This window comes from Ovis aries, chromosome 1 (assembly GCF_016772045.2).
Source record: "Ovis aries strain OAR_USU_Benz2616 breed Rambouillet chromosome 1, ARS-UI_Ramb_v3.0, whole genome shotgun sequence".
Lineage (NCBI taxonomy): Eukaryota > Metazoa > Chordata > Mammalia > Artiodactyla > Bovidae > Ovis > Ovis aries.
The window spans coordinates 86,652,192-86,673,843 of NC_056054.1; the positions used below are offsets into that span (position 1 = coordinate 86,652,192).

At 39.6% G+C, this 21,652-nt stretch overlaps 1 protein-coding gene across 1 annotated transcript; it reads right to left on the reverse strand.

The window, feature by feature from the left end:
• Positions 1–774: 774 nt before the first annotated feature.
• Positions 775–21,616, reverse strand: PSMA5 (proteasome 20S subunit alpha 5). The gene is made up of 9 exons (XM_004002280.6): positions 21,475–21,616; positions 16,974–17,040; positions 12,811–12,937; positions 10,263–10,330; positions 9,227–9,334; positions 9,027–9,085; positions 8,338–8,440; positions 7,225–7,311; positions 775–1,015 (listed from the first exon to the last, which is right to left on the reverse strand). Exons 1-9 carry the CDS (start codon positions 21,501–21,503, stop codon positions 938–940), a joined length of 726 nt encoding a protein of 241 aa, XP_004002329.1. The 5' UTR covers positions 21,504–21,616; the 3' UTR covers positions 775–937.
• Positions 21,617–21,652: the final 36 nt, after the last annotated feature.

Below are 21,652 nucleotides of genomic sequence, written 5' to 3' on the forward strand. Positions count from 1 at the left end.
CTGGCACTTTAAAAATTAAGAGCTGATGATTTAAAACCAGAAAAATCTGTGTTCAAGTCCCAAGAGCTTAGTTTTTTGTGTCTATGGTCACACATCCTTAGATTCTTCACCTGTTAAGTATGATGTTATAAGTAAAGATACCTACTTCACATGGCCATTTTTTAGGCTCCAACAGATTGATTCTTTAAATAATCTCAACCAGTCATATAATGGCAGCTCTAACAGGGAAAATTCATAGTATATTTCAAAGTCTAATGTAAACTACTTCTGAATTTAATCCACTTTTGACTGCCAGCGAAACCAAGATCATGAATTCATTTCTTTTATAGTGATTGACTTCATAAAAAAAAAAATCTCATTCCAAATTATCTATTAAGGCACAAGAACTAGTACAGCATTGTAGCTGGCTTATTCCAAGCCATTAGTATTTTGGGGAGGACCTCAAAACATGTTCTTTTTGATGGTCAGTTAGTAGCATCTTCTTCATATGAGGAAAGCAGCAAAAATACCCATTTACTCAAGAAAAACTACAGAACTGAAATGGATTCACAGTAGTATTAATATCTATTATACGTGAGAAGGAGTTGGACCAGCTGGAAGTTCATCTGTCAACGCCAAGGAATTGATAATAAGTTGATTCTGTTGTAGGGAGCCACTAAAACAATTTTAGAATATTCTGGTAGGATAGGGCTGTTAATACTACCATCCTTTTTGCCCCTAATATAAGCATTTTATACACAAGACTGCATTAGAAGAGAATAGTCTATTAACAAATATTTTAAATTTTTCTTTATTTCAGAACTGCCTTTATGTACAGACATCATAAAAAAATGCACATACACTGGAGATTTCCCAAGGAACTGGAGCTGGAAATAAAAGTTAAGGGTAACTAGAAGAACTAAAATTGTCCCCAAGAAATTCTACGGATCACACTTCCTTAAATGTCCTTGATAACCTCTTCAAGTTCTTCCTTTGTGAACATGTGGAAATTCTGGCCAGGCTGCACTGTGGCTAGCTGGAAAGAAAACAGAGAAGGGTTAATAAACTGGGCTCGATTACCTGCTTTAGTCCTCGCATGGTCAGGAGCTGTTGGTGATGCAGCTGTTCAGTAGGAACTAAGGGATCTGCTGTCCCAGGGACAGCCTTTCCAGCAGCAGGTCCCTAAAATAGCTCTCTGACTCCAAAATAAAAACTCTTATTGACCAAATTTTCTATTTTGAGGTTAACCAACCACATAATAGTTAACCAAATGCCTCGCGGCATTGTCACTTGTTGAGATTACTTCAACAAGGATCACAAAAGCAGCAGTAAATTGGGGTCAGAACATTTTTCTGTTGAAGATTTCTTTAGACAGGTTAGATTCTGAAATAGACAAGCATATTCACACACTTGCAAGTTGAGCTTGTGTGTGACCCTGGGATACTTGGACACCCTGTGCCTCAATTTATATTGGGATAATGGAGATAATAGTAAGAATAGCACCCAGCTCATACAATTGCTGCTGTTGTTCAGTTGCCAAGTCCTGTCTATGTGTCAATCCATGTAAAATGCTTAGAATAGTGCTTAAAACATTATAATAAGCACCACTTAACTATTCTTGTTGGGTACTATTTTCTATAAAATTGTCTATATGCTAACTTAGTAAGAAAAAGGTTTGTTTTGTTTTTTGAAAGGACTGGCCATGAAGAGATCCCATTAACACTGACAATAGGAAATCAGCTGTGACTCAAGGTATTTGTAAAATCCAGCAGTCAAGGTTACAACATATTTAAGCAATATAAGACCAGGGGCAGGAGATGGTTAGTTTCAAATTTAACCAAATCCCCAGGTTTCCCATCATCTCTACTGACAACACAGTCCCATGTTCTAGGGCAATACTGAGGAATAGGGGCAACTTCATTTTTGCTTTCAGCTTTTGTGTTTGAGATGTCATTCCCTTATATTTTATTTTTTAACTTTAAAATTAAACATAGTAGGGCATTTTTTGAGTAATATTCACTACTAGTATTTAGTATAATTTGAAAACTGCCAAAAATCAGCCCATCCAGTTCCATGATATGAACATGAAACTCTGCCTCAACTACAGGTAAAATTTAGAAAAAGACTACGACTGCATGTCTCAAAACACCTGAAGATCTTAGTCTAGGGACAAACTAAAAAAACCCTGCAGTCTCCACTAGATTCTCCTAAAAGATCTATCCAAGTACCTGAAATGTCAGAAGAGTCCCAAACACATTTGTAAAATATATGTCAAATAATTTATTGACGTCCATATAGACCATAAGTTCTATTTCAAGGAAATGAAAATATATAAACACTTCCCTTACGGACATGAGGACAGGGAGATACAAAGTCAATAAACCAGAGAAGAGTGAGGGGCTAGAGTTTTTTGTCAAGTCACCGATGGCACACAAGCTAGTCCTCCTAAATCATTACAAGGGCTAAAAACCAGAAACTGGGTAATCCTGAATTAGAATAGTCCCGTAAAACCAGGCTGCAAATCAATACTAATAGGACTTAAACCAAATACTGCTTTCAGAAGGTACTCATCACTAGATGAGTAAAAATAACCCCCTGCATTTACATAATGATACATTTATTTACATAATGAATATGAAAGCTACTTTTCTATTCATCTCACTTTCAAAAAACCTCTGTGAGGTAGATAAAAGAGTTATTTTCTTTTAGTGATGTGATCAATAATTAACTGCTAAGCACCTGTGTATAAGTTACGGTTGTACAAGGCACTATAGATCCAAAGATAAAGTCTGTCACTAAGGGTTATAGAGGTCAAATGCTTTTAATGTCAGATAAGGGTTGTAACAGAGCCTGGCACACAGAGAAAGGGACAAAGGAGTAATCTAGAGAGTCCAGGAAGGCTTCAAGGACAGCAATCTGAAGTAGCAGAGGGCAGGCTGAATGTGCAAATACATAAAAGCATGAAACAAGATGATGTATTTGCAAAACTGAACGTAATTCTGAATGGCTAGAGCAGAGGTTGCATATGAGATGCGACATAAGGGAGAGATACTAGGAGTGAGAGCTCACAGAGACACAGTATATTAAAGTGGTTAAAAGTACACATCCCCAAATAAGGCCCCCAAAATGACAAGTTTTAGAAGTGTCGAAAATCTGAGGTGTCTGCTTCAGAAAAAGTCATATAGTAAGTCTTAAAAATGACCATGAAAATCTGATAAGAGGAGTTATGTTAGCAAGGGACAGTCTCGAAAATAACAGAAACCAATGGCAGTGATTGAGGAATAAATGAGAGGTGAGGCAATTCAAACCTTGACCCCACCATTTACCAATGCTATTACTCTGGGCAAGGTCCTACCTTCTCAAAGACTCAGTTTCTTCCTCTGTAAAATGGAAATATGAACACCTATCCCATAGGGCTACTGTGAGGATTTAAAGATAACTGCATGTGAAATTGTTTTTTTTTTCTTTGCTTGTGTATGCGTGCTCAGTCATGTCTGACTCTTTGCAATCCGATGGGCTGTAGCCCACCAGGCTCCTCTGACCATGGGATTATCCCAGCATGAATAACGGAGTGGGTATCCATTTCCTCCTCCAGAGGATCTTCCTGACCCAGGGATCGAACTGCATCTCCTGCACTGGCATGCAGATTCTTTACCACTGAGCCACCAGGGAAGCCCTGGTCCCAGCACACTTGCTACTGAAGCTTCCGATGTATGCTCAGTTGCATCTGATTCTTTGCGACCCCATGGACTGCAGCCTGCCAGGCTCCTCTATGCATGGAAATTTCTAGGCAAGCATACTGGAGTGGGTTGCCATTCCCTTCTCCAGGGGATCTTCCTGACCCAGGGATTGAACCTGTGTCTCTTGCATCTCCTGCATGTAAGATTAGCAATTTTTAATTGCATGTAATGATAATTTCAGGTAAAATTAACCTAACAGGTTACACATATGCCTTAAGAGGTGTGAATTATTGTGACAGGAAAAGAAGTTTGGAATTTATCTTGCAGACAATGAGAGTCACAAAAAGACTTTTTTAGCAGCTGGCTGCCCATATGTGTGTGCTGTGCTCAGTCATGTCCAGCTCTTTTGTGACCCTATGGACTGTAGCCCTCAGGCTCCATGAGATTTTTCAGGCAAGAATACTGGATTGAGTTGCCATTTTCTCCTCCAGGGTATCTTTCCAACTGAGGGATCAAACCAGTGTCTTCTGCATCTCCCACATTGGCAGATGGATTCTTTACCACTAAGCCACCTGGGAAGCCCCCTAGAAAAGACTTTTTTAAAGTGGAGAACAATCGAGGTTAGCTACGCAATTCAGAAAATCCACTTCGGTAGCACAATGAAGTAGCAGGGGAAATGGAATGAAAACGAGGAGGGCAAGACTAGAAGCAGGAAGACTAGTTAGGAAATCTCTGAGAATATACAAGGCAGCAGAAAAATGAGAGACTGAACAAGAGAAGGCCCTGGGAGAAGGGATGAAGAGGCACTGATATGAAAGTTATTTAAGGAGGCAAAGGCACAGATCAGTGAAGACAAAGGGAGGCCAATGTCTTCAAGGCTTCTGCTGTGAATGACAGGTACACTAAAGGTGTCCAGGATTAAAAATACGAGAAGGGGAGATGGTTTTCAGGAAAAACGACAGGTTTTAGAAGTGCTGAAAGTCTGAGGTGTCTGCTTCAGAAAAAGTCATATAGTAAGTCTTAAAAATGACCATGAAATCTGATAAGAGGAGTATGTTAGCAAGGGACAGTCTCGAAAATAACCGAAACCAATGGCAGTGACTGAGGAATGAATGAGAGGCGAGGCAGTGAGGACGATGGATACAGACGCACCGTCTAGCAACTAAAGGTTAAAGAAGACAGCTAATAGCAATAAAATGTAGCAGGCTCTTGAATCTCAGAATTATGAAGCTAAGTGAAAGCAGTGAGACACAGAAAGAATACACACTGTAGATTCACTTGTAAGAAATTCTAGAAGAGGCACAACAAACCTGTAGCGACAAAAAGCAGATCAGGAACTAAAAAGGGGCATAAGGGAACTTTTGGGGATGACAGAGATGTTCTGTATCTTGATTGTGGTGGTAGACACAAGGGTAATTCATTTGTCAAAATTCACTGAACTATAAACTTAAAAAGGTCCCCATTATAGCATGTACATTATACCTCAACAAAGTTGATCTTTCAAAAAGGATACTAAGTAGAGAGAGAGGCTGACAAAGGTAAAGTTTAATTTTTTTATTTTTCTAAAGAAAGATTCATTGGAAAAGACCCTGGGAAAGATTGAGGGTAGGAGGAGAAGGGGTAACAGAGGATGAGGTTGGATAGCATCATCGTCTCAATGAACATGAATTTGAGCAAACTCTGGAGATAGTGATGGACAGGGAAGCCTGGCGTGCTGCAGTCCACGAAGAGTTAGACATGGCTTAATGACTCAACAAGTTATAAACATAATTGAGAAACTGAGGACAAATACCTGTTCTAATAGGTTTGGTTGAAAATTGGTGATGGGAAGAGAAAGACAAAGGAATAACCAAGATAATGTTTTCAAGGGGATGTCAATCCAAATTTAAGCTGGGAGAACTTTTATAAATTATTATTAACTGCATTATGCATTTCAGAATCAAGAATATCCCACTGAGCCTATAACTCAACAATAAAAAACCAAATAACCCACATTAAAAATGGGCAAAGGACTTGAACATTTCTCCAGAGAAAATAAGGGGCTTCCCAGGTGGCTCAGTGGTAAAGAATCCAAGCAAGCCAAATGCCCCCAACCCCTACATCCCAACTTGTCTCAGATCGTCCGACCTTTAGGCCAGCCCCTTGTCCTGGCATTGTTTTGCCCCTTTCCCTGCAGCCACAGAACCTGTCTCTACTGGTGAGACTGATAACAATACTCTCCATTCTTCTGCCTATAACCCATCAATCCTCCTTCAGAGGTTTAATTCAAATATACATTTTCTCAGTCCACGAAGAGTACAGCTGAAAAGTATCCTGGTTAAGTGCTGACTAGTTTAATTACTGATTTGTGATTCCAGCCTCAGTTGGCCTCTAAAAGTTTTTCTGAATTAAAACATACGTACACACCATGCCTCCAAGGGTAACCACTATCCTGACTTTTTACAACAATTTGTGATTCCAGCCTTAGCTAGTATTTTAATGTGATTCAGCAATCCCTTTACTCATCCCTGTCTTCTCTCTTCCCTATTGAAAACACTTTTCCAAATATTTCCCATTCTTCTTCATTTCACTGTTGCATTCACCCACCCTCAGAAGGTGATCTCACAATCACCAGGGAAATATAATCCCTCTCTCCCAATTCATTTCTGCACTTACCTTACCTTATCGTGACTTCCTTTCTTCCTGTCTACTCTTAGGATGCTAAATTATGGCTTTCCGGATCTAGTCCATGCCTCTCCAGTGTCATCTCTTTCATCCCCCACCTTACACACATCTCACATTCCAGCAATAAGGCAGAATCCTCAAGGTTCCCTGTGATGCCCGATGATGTTCCACATGTGCTGCTTCCTCTTCCAGAACTCCACTCTCTTCTCCCTTTTCCAAACATCACTTCTTCCAGTAGCCTTTCCTAATGTCCCAGTGTAAGTTATATGTTCCTGTGTCAATCCGTTCTTATCGCTATTACCAAAGTATCAACCCAAGCTGCAATTACCTGTATGTCCTCTATACCACACAGTATACTATTAACACTTAAATTGGAACTGGACTTTCTGTGTCTGTATCCTTGGCATCTACTGATACATAGTACCTGGCATGTAATGGGTATTTATATAATGCTGAATCAATTCTACTTTCCAAAATGAACTCCTTCATTTGTACCATGTCTTCTCTCTCGAGAAATTTCCCATCACTAACTTCTGCTTTAAATTCTTTTAACATTTTTTCTATTCTCCTGCTTCTTTTCAGACTATAAAAGTATTTTCTAGTCTTTCCGTATCCTTAAAAAGACAAAAGTCCTTTTCTTTAATGCTGCCTGCTGCTGCTGACATCAATGTCTTCTTGAGAAGGCAGCATATTCTTGTTTTGTCCACTCCATCACTCCCTTTCCTTCTTTAGTTCATCGAACTTCGGCTTCTGCCATTACTACTTTACTAGAATTGCTTATTCAATGGAAACCAATAATTTCTTAAGGACTGAGCATATAAAAATGTGACTGTCTTGACCTATTTAACCTTTAGCAATGAGCTATGATATCTGAATAAAAATCAGTAAAACAGAAAAGTACCTCTATGTTAGTTGCATTCAGCTTCTCCTCCATTACTTGTTTGAGGATTATGAGTGAAGACTTGATGGCTTCTTTCAGTGTCATAGACTTGAAACAAAGAGGGTAAGAAGAGTAGCCATTAATCGTATATAACTCCTCTTTCCTACACAGATCCCCCTTGTAACTCTCATCTTTCTGAAAAAATGATTCAGCAAATATTAATAAATCAAACATCTTAGTAAGTATAGTACATTATCTGTAGAATTCAAGTAAGTGGTATATTTGCCACTTACTTGTAGAGTACATTTATTCAGAGGGGAAAAAAAGCCTTATTTTGAACCAGAATAAAGTCCTCAACTTTAATACAGTAAGTGATCTTTGAAGGAGAAAGAGTTAAACTTCTCCAGTCCTTGTCTTTTAATTTAAAAACAAGAAAATAATGGTGATATCCTATGAATAATTCCCAAATGATCTAGAAGGTAGCCCAATGGTTTAGAAAATCTGCTCTTTTCTTACCCCACTTTATACTTAATTTCCTGCACATGTAAAAGCAATGCTATGAAGGGTTGTTATAAGCAGACATCCCTGTATGAACCACCTGAATGACAAGTATAGCAGTCTTCAGCCAGTACAATGAGTCACCCAAAACCAAATCTTCCATCCCACAAAGGTAAAAAGCCCACTTGCTTGAAGAGCCAGACTAGTCAATATAAAATGCTAAGTAAAGCTATGAAGATAAAGGATAAGCAAATTGTGGTATTATTTATACCATGGTGTATCACTCATCAATAAAAAGAAACTATTGAAATGTTCAGGAACATGAACATATCTCAAAAAGAGTATGTTGAACAAAACGCAGACACAAAAATACAAAGTGTATGGCTGTATTTATAAAAAGGCCAGACAAAACTAATCTACAAATGTGGCTGAAAGGGAGGGAGAGACTGACTGGAAAGGAGGCAAGCATTTTGGGATGGGATGATGAAAGTGTTCTATATTTTAAGTGGTGATTACTAGTGTATATACAATCATCAAAATTCATAGAACTGAACTCTTAGGTCTGTACATTTTATTGTATGTAAATTCTACCCTGATTTTCAAAATAATAATAAAGGCATGGGAATGCTTAATTACCTTGTGGTAAACTTCTTGCAAGGAGCTCTGGGCACCCTCTGAAGCAGAGCCAATTGCTCGAGCATCACACTGTACAAAGGTTCCAGATGGGTCCATGTGAAACCTGCAAAACCACCAGAAAGAAGAGGATTAAAATGCTTAAGAAATGGTGATATTTTCCATTACAAACATCTCTCTAAAAAATATAAATGCTTGGCCCTGCAGCCAGGAAATACCAAGGCATACATCCAAAAGACATCCCATGGCTGGAGAAATCAGATCTTTAAAAAAGTGTTTAAGAAAACAATAATTTCCTCTGGGATTTAGAGAATTACATATAAATATACTCTATATATACAGTATATATAAATATGACACTTATGTATGACTATCCAAATACCATTTGAGGATAAGGATCAAATAAATATTCGCAAGCAAGGCTCTAAAACATATCTTGACTATAGTAACAAAGTTACTTCTCCTTTCTTTCCAGAAGTAGCACTGGTTCCAATAGGGATGCTCTTCATAAAATCCCCAAATTTGTCTTTGTGTAAGTAGACCAGAATCACTCAACTTTATAGAATTAGAAGCCCTTCATTTTTACAACTCTATAATAATCTTTCTCAGTTGATAAACAACCAATCCCATCCCAAATTATAAAAAAGTCTCCCGAAAAGGAATCAGGAGGAAAATGGCAAAACGGTACTTACAGTTGGGGTCCTTTTTCATCAACTCCTCCAAATAACAGGGCTACTCCAAAGGGACGGGACTAGAACCACAAATCAGAAGATATTAAGGTGAACAGCAGTGAAGTAAGCGGGCAAGAAGACCAGGGAAAGATACACTCCGAGGACAGACATGCTAAGTCCCACAGGACAGCAAGACAGCTTGGCGCAATCACCACACTCACCATGGCACCTGGGTCTGCGTCTTCTTCTCCAAACTGGAGCGCCAGATTCGACACAGCCTGAGTCACACTCTCCACAGTCATGGTCTCATTGTAGGTGAACCAATGGTTCTAAAAGAAGAGCAATGCATGGTTTACCTTTCACAAGACGGGCGTTAAAAGTAGCCTACCATCTAACTACACACATCCCTTTGAATGGTGGTTAAAAACCGAAGGCTCAAGCTCGGATGTGTTTTCCTTAACACTAAACTCAAATGTTTGGGACTGCATGAGAGGAAGAGGAATAGCTCTGGAAATAAAGTTATACCAAAAGGACTCTGGGCAATGATGGTTAGAGGATCGCTCCCTTGAAAAACAGCTAACCCCTCAAAGAACCAAATTTAGTCTCTTTACAAAGTGAAAGTTAATAGCTGAGTGCCACTTTCCCTCAAAGATTCTATTTTATTATTCTGCTGGTTTAAACTGAATGACTTATTCTTACATAAGTACTGACAGCAAACTTGCAAATAAGCACAAAGAATTTTTACCAATCAGGTTTTTTTTTTTTCCCTGACCAGTCTACTCTACAGGTAGCAAGAGCTCAGTTAAAAAAAAAAAAAAAAAAAATCAGTATTCCTAAGCAGCATTTATCACCTGGTACATATAGTTACTCACCACAGGAGAGCTGTCATTGCAAGCCTAGCAGCAAAGGGCAGGTGGGGCAAAGCTCCTTCAGCTACTTCTACCTCCTGCTCTAGTGCTCCCACAGAAAGTCAATTAGGGGACAGAATGCAGTGCACTGCCTGCTTTACATAAGGCAAATCAAGAAAAAGCAAGAGACTGTCAGCACTATTTACCAGGGCTTCCTTAGAGCCACAGTGGTTGGATGGCTAGACTCCCGGCCTCAGAAAGTTACAACCAGCGATTCTGCTCAAAATCACTCCCAAGAGCGACATCAGATATTAACACAGATAGCTACAGTACAGCCCAGGCAGTTGTATCATCACTAAACAAGGAACCCAAGCATCATGGTGAAAAGGAGGGTTGATGCTGATTTTACCTGTGTCTCCACTCTGGCTTTATCAATTAAAGTCTTAGCATCAGCAATTAGCCCACTCATGGCACAACCTGCAATGTAAAAGCAACAGTGACCCAGTAAGCCAAATCCTTGTACAACTTTCACCCACTCAGGAAATAACTGGAATTTTGGAGTGAAACCATGGCAGCCAACCAGCAATCCCATAGCACTATACCCACAAGATTAAATGAGCAAGTATCTGCACTGAACACAAGTATAATTATATCACCAACAAAAACCATCCACAGTGACACAGAAGTCCAGCTATTAAGAGAGGAGACAGAGGAGGACAGGTAATCAAACATGAATTGTCATATTTACATACTCAAACTTTCCTTTAGCACTCTTTGTAGCCCATGCAAGCACTAACACTCCAACAGGAAAAATAAGGGGAAAAATTTTTTAAATAACTATCTCACTATGAGCTACAGTGGAACACCCTAAAGTAAAATAAAAAATCTCACGTCCTGGTCAAACACCAACTAGTTATAGTAGAGATGGCCCAGGAAGCTGAGATTATGGCTATTACTTAACATGTCATGACTCAAATCCAAATTTCCAGCCTAGGTCTCACTTCCACAGTTCAGACATATAAAGCCAAATGTCTCCCTTAATATATCTGCATGGAGAGACCACAGATTCAACTCATTTCCCTTCTTGACTTCATCTTCTTCCCTGGCCCTCATAACCAATCAAAAATCCCAAATTCTATCGATCACTGTCTGATTAGCCTGTCTGGTATTAATCCCTACCTCGCCGATGTCCAGCCACTTCCTTGGCTAAAGCCCTCCTCATCTCTGTATTTAGATTCTGAGCTGGTCTCCCTGCCTTCAGTTTCAGTACCGTTCACTCTACCTTCAACACTACTGTCAGAATGGTTTTTCTAAAATCCTAATCTGATCATATCACCTCAATGCATACAATCTTTGATGTCAATACAAAAGGATCAAGTTTAAGCTCTTGTATGGTAAAAAGGACTTCCACTCTTTGATCCTAGACTCATTTCTTACCACGTTATACCTCCCATTCATCCCAAATTGCCGGTGCCAGGTTATTTTATATTTTGCACCATCACAGGTTTGCTCTTTTCTATACCCTCTTATCACAAAGCTCTCCCCTGCTACACCCAGACACTTACTCGCTTGGTAAACATCTCCTTATCCTTTAGAATTCAGCTCTGCTCAAGCATCACCTTTATGGAATTATGTTCTGAAAACCTCACTACCACACGCCCCAGGAAAAACTAAGTATTTCCCCAGTTATACTCCTATTGAGCATATGCCACAGTCTTTCTTAATATCTGCTGCTGCTGCTGCTAAGTCGCTTCAGTCGTGTCCGACTCTGTGCGACCCCAGAGACGGCAGCCCACCAGGCTCCCTCGTCCCTGGGATTCTCCAGGCAAGAACACTGGAGTGGGTTGCCATTTCCTTCTCCAATGCATGCAAGTGAAAAGTGAAAGTCAAGACGCTCAGTCTTGTCCAAATCTTAGCAACCCCATGGACAAGCAGCCTACCAGGCTCCTCCGTCCATGGGATTTTCCAGGTAAGAGTACTGGAGTGGGGTGCCATTGCCTTCTACATCACTTAATTGCATTGACTTATCTACATGTTTATCTCTGTGATTAAACTGCATGCTCCTAGAATACAAAGGACTATGTCTATGTCTCTTTTCTGTGTCCCGGGTGTTTAGCACAAAGTCTGGCACACAGTAGATTGTCAGTTTGTTGAATGAAGTGACCCTGACCTACCTCCAAAAGGTAGATGAGATGGCTTGAGATAGACACAATGTTCTAATCCTTAAAGACTAAATCTCAGTTTCTGTATCTACGAAAGAGATAGTGTCAAGCTTCCTTCATCACCATGGCATCTGGTTCTGATGTTTTCAAGCAATTAATTATTTTATCAATGTTTCATTAATTAGATGAATAGATAGGTGAAGAAAATGTGGGCAGTCAACTAAAATGCCATGCTATAAAGAAGCAGAACTACTCCTTATGTTACAGTGATGCCAGAAGCTACAGGAGGGGAATTTATCAGAGACCTAAGAGGGGAGGAAGGGAAGGCAGGGGGAGATAGAATACAATGATAAATCTGAAAACGGAGCAAGAGTAGCGATCTGAAAGTCTATTATCTTTATACTCTCTGCACCTTAGTCACTCCGAAGATCTTTAAGAATTTCTCTTATCTCAGTGGACACCCCTAGCTGCCCACACGATAATTCTGCTCCAGGTGGCCTCCTAATGTTATACATCCATGAAGACCCAGCCATCATAGGGAACTGGCCTATGATTCAACTTTTACATGCTTCAATAACCATCACATTTGCCAAGTCTAAATTTGAGGGAGAAAGGAACTTCTGGGAGTAGGTGAATCCTACAACTGCTTCCTACTACCAATATTATGCACAATGGCCTGGAAAGCAACAGCTAACAAGGGAATCAGATGTTCACCTAATGAACCTCCCTTGGAACACCAAGGAAGCCTGATGAACTCAGCAAGATCCTACAGAACAATCTTCCCCTACTTCTTACCTATGTGAGCATCAATCTCTACAATTTTCTCAATGCTGCTGGGCTCCATGAGTGGAGAGGTAATTCTCTTCTCCACAGCTAGGCATACACCCTCTGATGTCTGGATCCCGATGGCTGTGGAACCAAGCTAAAGAAAAACAGGTTATGTTATCATGGAGAAGCCAAAGAATAGTCTCACCTACTCACCAGACATCTCTCTGTATATCTTCACAGGACTGAAGCTTCAATCAGCCATAGCTAGTACACAGAGAGAACAGGAGTCCCCTAATAAATAATGTACTATTCCTGTCAGTGACAAGACCATTGATTTACAGAATTCTGTGCTTGTAAAGGGGAAGTTTTATTATAAGGTATTCAAAATGTCTGGAAAACAATCAACTCTGGCGCCAGTTTTTTGGAGACGGGCAGGTTCTAAAGTCCTAAACATAGTGGATGAGAAATAATACAACTGTAATGTTGCTTTTGGACTTGGTATCTTTTTACCTCTGCTACCTTGAATTATCCCAAAAGGTGATATCCCTCAAATGTATGTGACCTCCAGAAAAAAAATTTTACTTAAAAAAATTTTTTAAAAAAGTAAAGAAAGAAAAAGAAACATCACCAACAACATAAAAATCTCTCTCAAGGTCACTAGCAGTCTACAATATAGCTTGATTTCATCCTTCCAGCTGCACAACACCATCCTAGTCACCCACCCTTCATCTCACATCTGCAAAATGGGGGTAATAATATCTATCCATCAAGAAGGGTAAACACACTAATACATAAAATACTTAAAATGGCAACTTGCACATAATAAACAAGCAACAGATGTTAGCTGTTTTATGTGCCAAGATGACTTCAACAGCCTCCTACTTAGTCTCCCCATCTTTAATCTCTCTCCCAATGCATTGTTCATGGATAGCCTAACTGATACAATAATATGCTATTTTCATTATACTTCTTCTGTGAAGAACCAATGTCTCCCTATACTACCTACACATAAAATCCAAGCAAGCTTCCAGAGTTCTCAAAACCTAACCATACTTTTCTCTTCCAACTTTATTACACATTATCCTCTAACCAGATCCTCCTGTTGCAGCCAAATCCATTTCCTCATGCCATGTCATCCCCTGCATCTGCACCTCTGCCATGCCGTCACCCCTGGAATATACTCTTCCCCTTTCCAATCCAAATCCCACCCCATCATTCGTAACGTCTCCCAGGACTATATGTGCTCGCTTCTCTAAATAGCCATTTTTTTCACTTAGTTCTACAAAGCAATGACTGTCAGTGTGAGCATCAGGTTCCTGGAGTCTGTTATCGCAAAGTATTTGAACGAATTTCATGAATCATTGTGCACAACATGCTTTCAACACATATGTAGACTGAATGATCATAGCTCATACATATCTGTATTCCTTTTCAAATGTACGAAGTTATGACCTTATTTTTTGTTGTTGTTGAGTCACTAAGTTGGGTCCGACTTTTTGTGACCCCATGGATGCATGCCAGGCTCCATGGGGCTGTCCAGGCAAGAATACTGGAGTGGGTTGCCATTACATTATTTAGAAGTGTTACTAAACGTATATACCTGCTTTTCATTGTATATTTTATTAATCCACAGTATATGCATAAATGCTAGAAATGAACTGCCAAAGAATTTTATGTAAAAAATGAATGCTCTTACTTCTGAGTAAAGGCGTAGACTGAATATGTACATTAGCTCCACTCCTTCCCCAAGCCTGAGGATAGGAGATTAAAGGGCTTAAGCATGGGTAGGATAAACATACTAGGACAAAGAGAAAGGCAAAGCCACAGAAACAACAACATTTTCAAAAAAGAAGGTGGGCAAGTGATAATTTACTTAGCAGACACAAGAAACCCAAATCCTCAGCTAAGTAAAGAAAGTACAAAAGCAACCTGATTTATATCACAGGACCACCCCACTACTGGTGCTCAAAAAGGGAATGATGGCAACAAGGATCTCTGGGAATAGAAGTGGAACAGCTAAAAATTACAAGATTAGTTCAGTGTGTGCTTAAGAAACAGATTTCTAGATCCCTTACCCCACACTGTAAAGCTAGAGTATGCCCCCCACTCCCACTCTTGCAGACGACTCTGGAAAGCATAAAATGAGGGTGCGTCTACATTGGAGGACACCAAGCACCATTCAAAGGTAGGAGTACTACTGTCAAAACAAGGGGATTAAGTAAAAATTGACAAGCTTAATGTTACAAATCCCAGCCTTCTTCCCCTACACTGCTCTCGGAAGTGAGTAGCCAAAAATACCCTTCAGGCATGATATGAGAAGAGGCAGTTTTCTCTACAGCAGGAGTTTTCAAATTTTCTGATCAAATCTACATTAAGAAATACATTCTACATCAAGGACCAAAATGTACAAATAGATACAAAGAAACAAATAGAAACAAAGTTTCATGAAAATAAGAAAAGAAATCACCAACACTCTGGGCAAGGCATCCTGAAATCCATGGCTCCATTCCACTTAAAAAGAGAGATGCTCCTACTACCTGCTAAATTGACCCAATGCCCACTAATTCAAGATCTGCAGTTCAAAAAAATGTATCTAAAGAATCTAGCTAGTTTAAGGGTACAAAAAAATCTAACGAAAAAAAAATTTTTTTAATCCTTGAAGAATTAAAGGATTCTTAATTCTTTAATAAAGCAGACATGAGAAATCCAAATCCTAAGCTAAGCAAAGAAAGTCCAGAAGCAACCTGATTTATATCATATCATTTTAAGGATAAAATGATAAAACAATGCAAGAGAGAGCTAAAGGAAGATGACAACGGAAGATCGTAAATGCACAGCCATGCCACAGGCCCAGAGAATCAGCCAGGCTGGAGCAGGTCATAGGCTCAAAGATTTCTTAAGAATCTTTTAACGGGATACTTAATGTGCCTGGGTGTTTTGAAAGGATATGCATAACCTGGAGAACTTGGGGATGAATTATTGATATTTACATACCAAATCAGGCAAATTTTTAAAGAAGAATTATTAACTCTCAGGAAAACAATATTGTGAGGAAACAGAAAAACAGCTCAGGTAGCTGGTCCATCATTTTCTGCCTACTATCTATTACAATGCTTCCACCTTCACTTCTACACCTTCAACTAAGAATCTGCTTTGCCCTTTTCCAGACTGTCATACAACCATTTCCCCAATATACACTTTTTAGAAAAGGTAATTTAGAGGGAAACACAACAGTTCTCTTCAAATATGTGGGCAATTGTCTTATGGAAGAGGTTTAAACATCTTGTATGGTTCAAGGGTAAAACTAGGGCCAATTGAAGAAAATTTCATGAAGCTAGACTCAATTCAATACAGGATAAATTTCTAAACCATTATGACCTATTTTCAAACAGAATGGGCTATCTAGTGAGAAAATATTCTGTCACTAGAACTACAAAAACAACCTGTTTGGGGATGTAAAGGTGATTGAAACAGTGAAGAGCTGGACTAGATCAGTAATTCTCAACCCTTGCTAGACACTAGAATCACCAAGGGAGTCCTTAAAATACTGATGCCTGGACCTCATTCTCCTCGACCTAACTTAGGTTTAAATCAGAATTCAGACTATCCACAATCCAACAAAGAGAAGATCCCACATAACTAAATTCCAGTATACAGTTTACTTTCTAACTTTTTGAAAACTGGTTTGAACTATTCAATTTTGTTGTTAGATTACAGAACACATCTCTTATTCAGTCCCAAAAATATCTAGTACAAATTGACAAATTTACCAACAAGAATACAGGCGATCAGTTAAATAATTTGTTCAAGATGACAAAATACCTCGCAGGTGCTAACTCAGGAATTTTATACCCCTCTCTTTATAGTTAAGAACATTACAAACACAAACATGTCCTTCCAACCCTACTAAGAAAAAGCTACTTACATAACTGTGAAGAAGTAATTTGTTTAAAAAGCTTTCAAATAGTTGGGACTCAATCAGTTATAAAAAAGTTTAATTGTGCCCAACACTGTAAATCAACTATACTTCAATTAAAATATTTTTATAGTTAACTGTGATTGATTAAAGGGAGATAAAGAACATTTTCTAAAGAAATTATTTAAATACATTTACTCCAAATGCTCTGCCAGCAAAGCATTAAACATGAAATTTCAAAAACTATCCCACTTGATACTACTTGATACTATACCTTGATAGCTTCAATGGCATATTCGACTTGAAATAATCTTCCTTCAGGAGAAAAAGTATTCACACCCCTATAATTTAAAGAAAAAAAGGTATTAAAATTTTCAGAGAAAAGAAAAAAACACACACACAAAAAAACCACATAGAGACATTAAACTCAAGTTCCCTGACATCTAGCTCGGATGTGCATATTGTCATTATTCTCTTTTAACCACAACAAGCTTCTATTTTCTGGGTACATTAACAGTTTTTCAAGAGAATGGAACCTATGTACAGAACACTTCTGTCCCACTCTCAGAGTATCTTCAAACTGACCAAATGAGAGTAGGCGACTTTCTGCCTCAAGCCTGAATCAATTTGGAATCCCTTTGGTAAATTCATGCCCCCAAACTATCAGGTAATTCTTAAGAAAACGTGCATTTATCCTTATCCTCTTTCCATTATGTGCATTTGACATTTCTTTTTAGTAGAAGTCAGCCACAGGGGCATTTCTCTGGTTATTCGAATGAACTAGTATTGTTATCGGAACAACAGACAGATCTGTGTGGTTCCTAAAACCTAACCTGATTAATTCACTCAGTATATTATCTAATTATATGCCAGAATGCTCTTCTCCCTTAAACAATTCCCAACCTTTCCTTGCTCCGGTCTGTTAGAAATTCCTTTGGAGAAGAGGCAGCATAGTATTAGCTATACAAGCTTTCAGCACGTGATGGACACTAAGAATATTTGAACAAATAAAAGCAAATAGTTGTGTTCCTTGGTTTATGGAATCTGGAGTTTATAACATGTAACTATCATGACAAAGAGCAGTGTTTTCAAATTTATCAAAAACTTTCTTCCCCTAAAAGAAATGTGTGTGTGTAACTCCCAAACATAAAACAGATAATAAAGGCTGATGTTTACTGCATGTCTACTATATGCCTAGCACTGTTATAATCCTAGAAATGACAGCACACTTAATCCTCAATCCCATGAAGTAAACTAAAGCAGATACTATTTTAGAGAAGAGGAAATTGAGACACAAAGAGGTGGAGTAATTTGCCCAAAGTCACTCAGCATATAAGAATCAGAGCTGGAATGAGAATTTAGTCAATCCGACTACAGAGATGAAGCTTCTAACTATCAGGACTCAAAGGAGAATCTCACCATTCCAGCCTCTCATTTTCCCCAGAGGTGCTTTCCTCAAGGTCATTTAAAAGGAAATTTATGACTCTAAAGAACAGTTTTTTAAAAATCAGTGAGAAGGAAGTCAGGGCAGAAGATCTGGGATTAAATTCTAGTTGTGTCACCTACTAACTTTCCTTCTCTCAAATGCAAAAAAAAAAAAAAAAAAAAACACCCTACCTATCCTGCTTCTATCACAATACAATTGGTATTGAATGGCACAGATTATGAAAGTGAAAGTTTAGTCGCTTAGTCGTCTGACTCTTTGCCACCCCATAGACTGTAGCCTACCAGGCTCCTCCGTCCACGGGAATTTCCAGGCAAGAGTACTGGAGTGGGGTGCCATTTCCTTCTCCAGAGGATCTTCCTGACCCAGGGATCGAATCTGGATTTCCCACATGGTAGGCAGACGCTTTACGGTCTGAGCCACCAAATTACTCTGTGAATATGAATACAGTATTTTCGCTCTAATTCAGGAACTTCATCCTGGTGAAGTATTCCCATATCTTCTCTAATATGGGCTCTGCTCTTGGCCCTCTTTTCAAACCTTCCCTGGGTTATTTCATCTATACTAAGCACTAACTACTTCCAAATCTCTATTGCCAGTTTGACCTCTTTCCTCGTTAAGCTGAATGTCTTCTGAGTGTTTCCACATGGATATCCCATTAATACCAAACACTTAACACTTTCCAATCTGATAAATCTTAAATCCAGTCATCCTTTCGAAATCGGCTCCACCTGCTGCCATTCCTACTTCATTGTTTACTTTGAAACACCTCCCTGCTCCCAGTTTCCCAAGCGAGAAAGTTCTGAATGACCTGACTCAGTGCTTCCCTTCTCCCGTATTAGTGCACAAGTGCCCAGTCTCTTCAGTCGTGCTGGACTCTGCAACCCCACCGACTGGAGTCCAGCAGGCTCCTCTCTGTCTGTGGGATTTTCCAGGCAAGAATACTGGAGTGGGTTGCCATTTCCTCCTCCAGGGGATCTTCCCGACCAAAGGATGAACCTCCAGCTCCTGCATGGGCAGGCAGATTCTTTACCGCTGAGCCACCTGGGAAGCCCTTTCCCATATTAACCATATGCCAAGTCATATTAATTTAAATCAGTTCCTCCCCCACAGTAACTCAATTCTCCCTTCCATTCTCAATGCCCTCATTACCTTTCACCTAACTATAACAGCCATCTAACCGGTATTGACTCTTTCCTCTAATTCAGTCAATTAGTTCCTATAAATACAATTATGACTGTGTAACTTAAAATGACAATTAATGGCACAAAATAAGACCCAAACCCTTCAACTTCAAATTAAAAGCCACCCAATACCTAGCACCAGTGTTTTTCTCTGAACTCCCTATTCCCATATGCGCATTGTATGTGCCAGAAGCCTAGAATTTTCTCAAACATGAACTGTGTTTTCTCACGGCCCCTCCTCTGTTCATCTTATATTCTCTGCCTCAAAACTATTGACTCTTACTGTGCATATTTATTAAATTCTTACTCCTGAACTCAGTTTAAATATCAACTCCTTCTAAAGTTTTCCATAATCCCCTTATAATATCAAATGCAACCTCTGTCATTAAAACTCCCATAGTGTTGATTTCAGCTTCTCTAATGACATGAACACATTTCTGACTTATACTGTAGTTACTTTTGTAAACAGCGGGGTTTTTTTTTTTTGGCCATACCTCATAGCTTATAGGATCTGTTCCCTAACCAGGGATCCAACCTGCACCCTCAGCAGTGAAAGCCCAGAATTCTAACCACTGGACCACCAGAGAATTTTCCTGTTAAGTAGTTTTTAAAGGACAGTCTCCCATATGAGAACAAGGATCTTGATTTTTTTCACTGCTATATGATCAGCAACTAAAACAGTGCCTTGTACACAGCAAGCATTTAAGTATATTAGCCAAGCAGACTATATTTTAGGCATTCTTATGAAGATACAATGAAGGAGGAAATGGCAACCCACTCCAGTATCCTTGTCTGGAGAATCCCCTGGATAGAAGAGCCTGGTGGGCTACAGTCCATGCGGTCGCAGAGAGTCAGACACGAGTAAAGCGACTCAACACAAACGCAGGAAGATACAAAAATGAGTAACACGAAGCAGTTAATAAAGCTGTTAAGTAAATGATCACAAAAACCTTAATAAAGGTTTTCTGATAAGGACAATTTCCATCATACACACCCTTACTCAAAACTGTATCACACAAAGACGATTCTCTTCAATGTTTTAGAAAATACCGACCAACAAAGTCATTTTATAGGACAGTAGAAAAAAAGTCAGTTTTAAAGCCTCACATACATCTTATGAGTCAGTAAAAATTTTTTTTAGAAGTAGCAGTTCTAGGTGATAAGACTTTCAACAAGATCAACATATACTTGAGAAGAAATGCAGCTTCTCAAAGCCATCTAATAAAGAGAAAACATCTGCCTTTCCTGGCCTCAAAAATTTTTAAGCAACTTAATAGCTAGCTATGTGAATCATACCTGATCAAAACAGAAACTGAAAGTAAAAATGTCTACAGCATAAGTAGAACAACTTAATATTAACATTCCCAAGCTCTGAAAGTTTTTTAAAGATACAACAATCTCACAGCTTTGATTTCAAAAACAGGTTTGGTTTTCGACACACTTAGAGCAACTTCCCTTAAACTTTTTAAAAATTCAAAAAGGCTATTTGAATCAGCATGATGACAAAACTCTTGAGAATCACTCTAAATTTCAGTTCCCACAAAATCTGACTCCAGACACTGTGTCTTGGCAAAGCTGAGACTTCCTTCGCTCCTCTGCAGAAACTAAACATCCCAGGACGCCCTACTACAACTCAATCAAAGGAATAGCACCTTTATTCCCACAACTAAGAAACGGAAAACGAGGCTGTCCTCCTAGAAAGAAAAGGGAGCTGAAATCATCAAACCCATTAAGTGATCCCTAATTGCTTTTTCTTCCAGGTAGCGCGTTTACATCTTTTAAAAGGCAGTCACACTCAGCACAAAAAGAAGGGGAGAGAGGGTGACTCCTGGCCTTCCCCGGGTTAAAGGTCAGAGTTCCGGCCCCATCAGCCTTCTTTTCCGAAGCACAAAGCGGAGCTTCACGCTTCCGCACCGACTTGGGACCCAGCAGTGACTCAGCGGTAGGACAACTGAGGCCGATGGGCGCAAATCTAGCCTTGGAGAACACAGCGGACGCCTGGGGAAGGGAGGAAACCCCCTGGCTGGGCCAGAATTCGGGTTCGTGGGGGTGCCCCGATGACACGGCAGAACCCAGGCCCAGACCGGGCCCCGCGTCCGCCCACCCGTTACCTGACCCCCTCTCCCCTCCCCCCCAGCCATACAGACCTGTCGTACTCAGACCGGGTGAGAAACATGGTAAGGGCAGGAGAAAGCGGCAGTGGCTACTCCGGGATTCTTAGAGCCAACACGAGTCCACCTGCAACCAACTCACCCACACCGCCACACTGCCAGGGCCACTCTCCCAGCTGCGCGTGCGCTCGCCACCCTTCAGCCCGCCCTCCCG

Excerpts from the sequence above, each read along its gene's own strand:
- PSMA5 (XM_004002280.6), bottom strand. The coding sequence starts at position 21,503 with ATGTTTCTCACCCGGTCTGAGTACGACAG. Across the intron at positions 9,086-9,226 it reads ACGCAGACCCAGGTGCCATG|TCCCGTCCCTTTGGAGTAGC; the intron begins GTGAGTGTGGTG and ends TTGTGGTTCTAG. Across the intron at positions 8,441-9,026 it reads GATGAAAAAGGACCCCAACT|GTTTCACATGGACCCATCTG; the intron begins GTAAGTACCGTT and ends GTGGTTTTGCAG.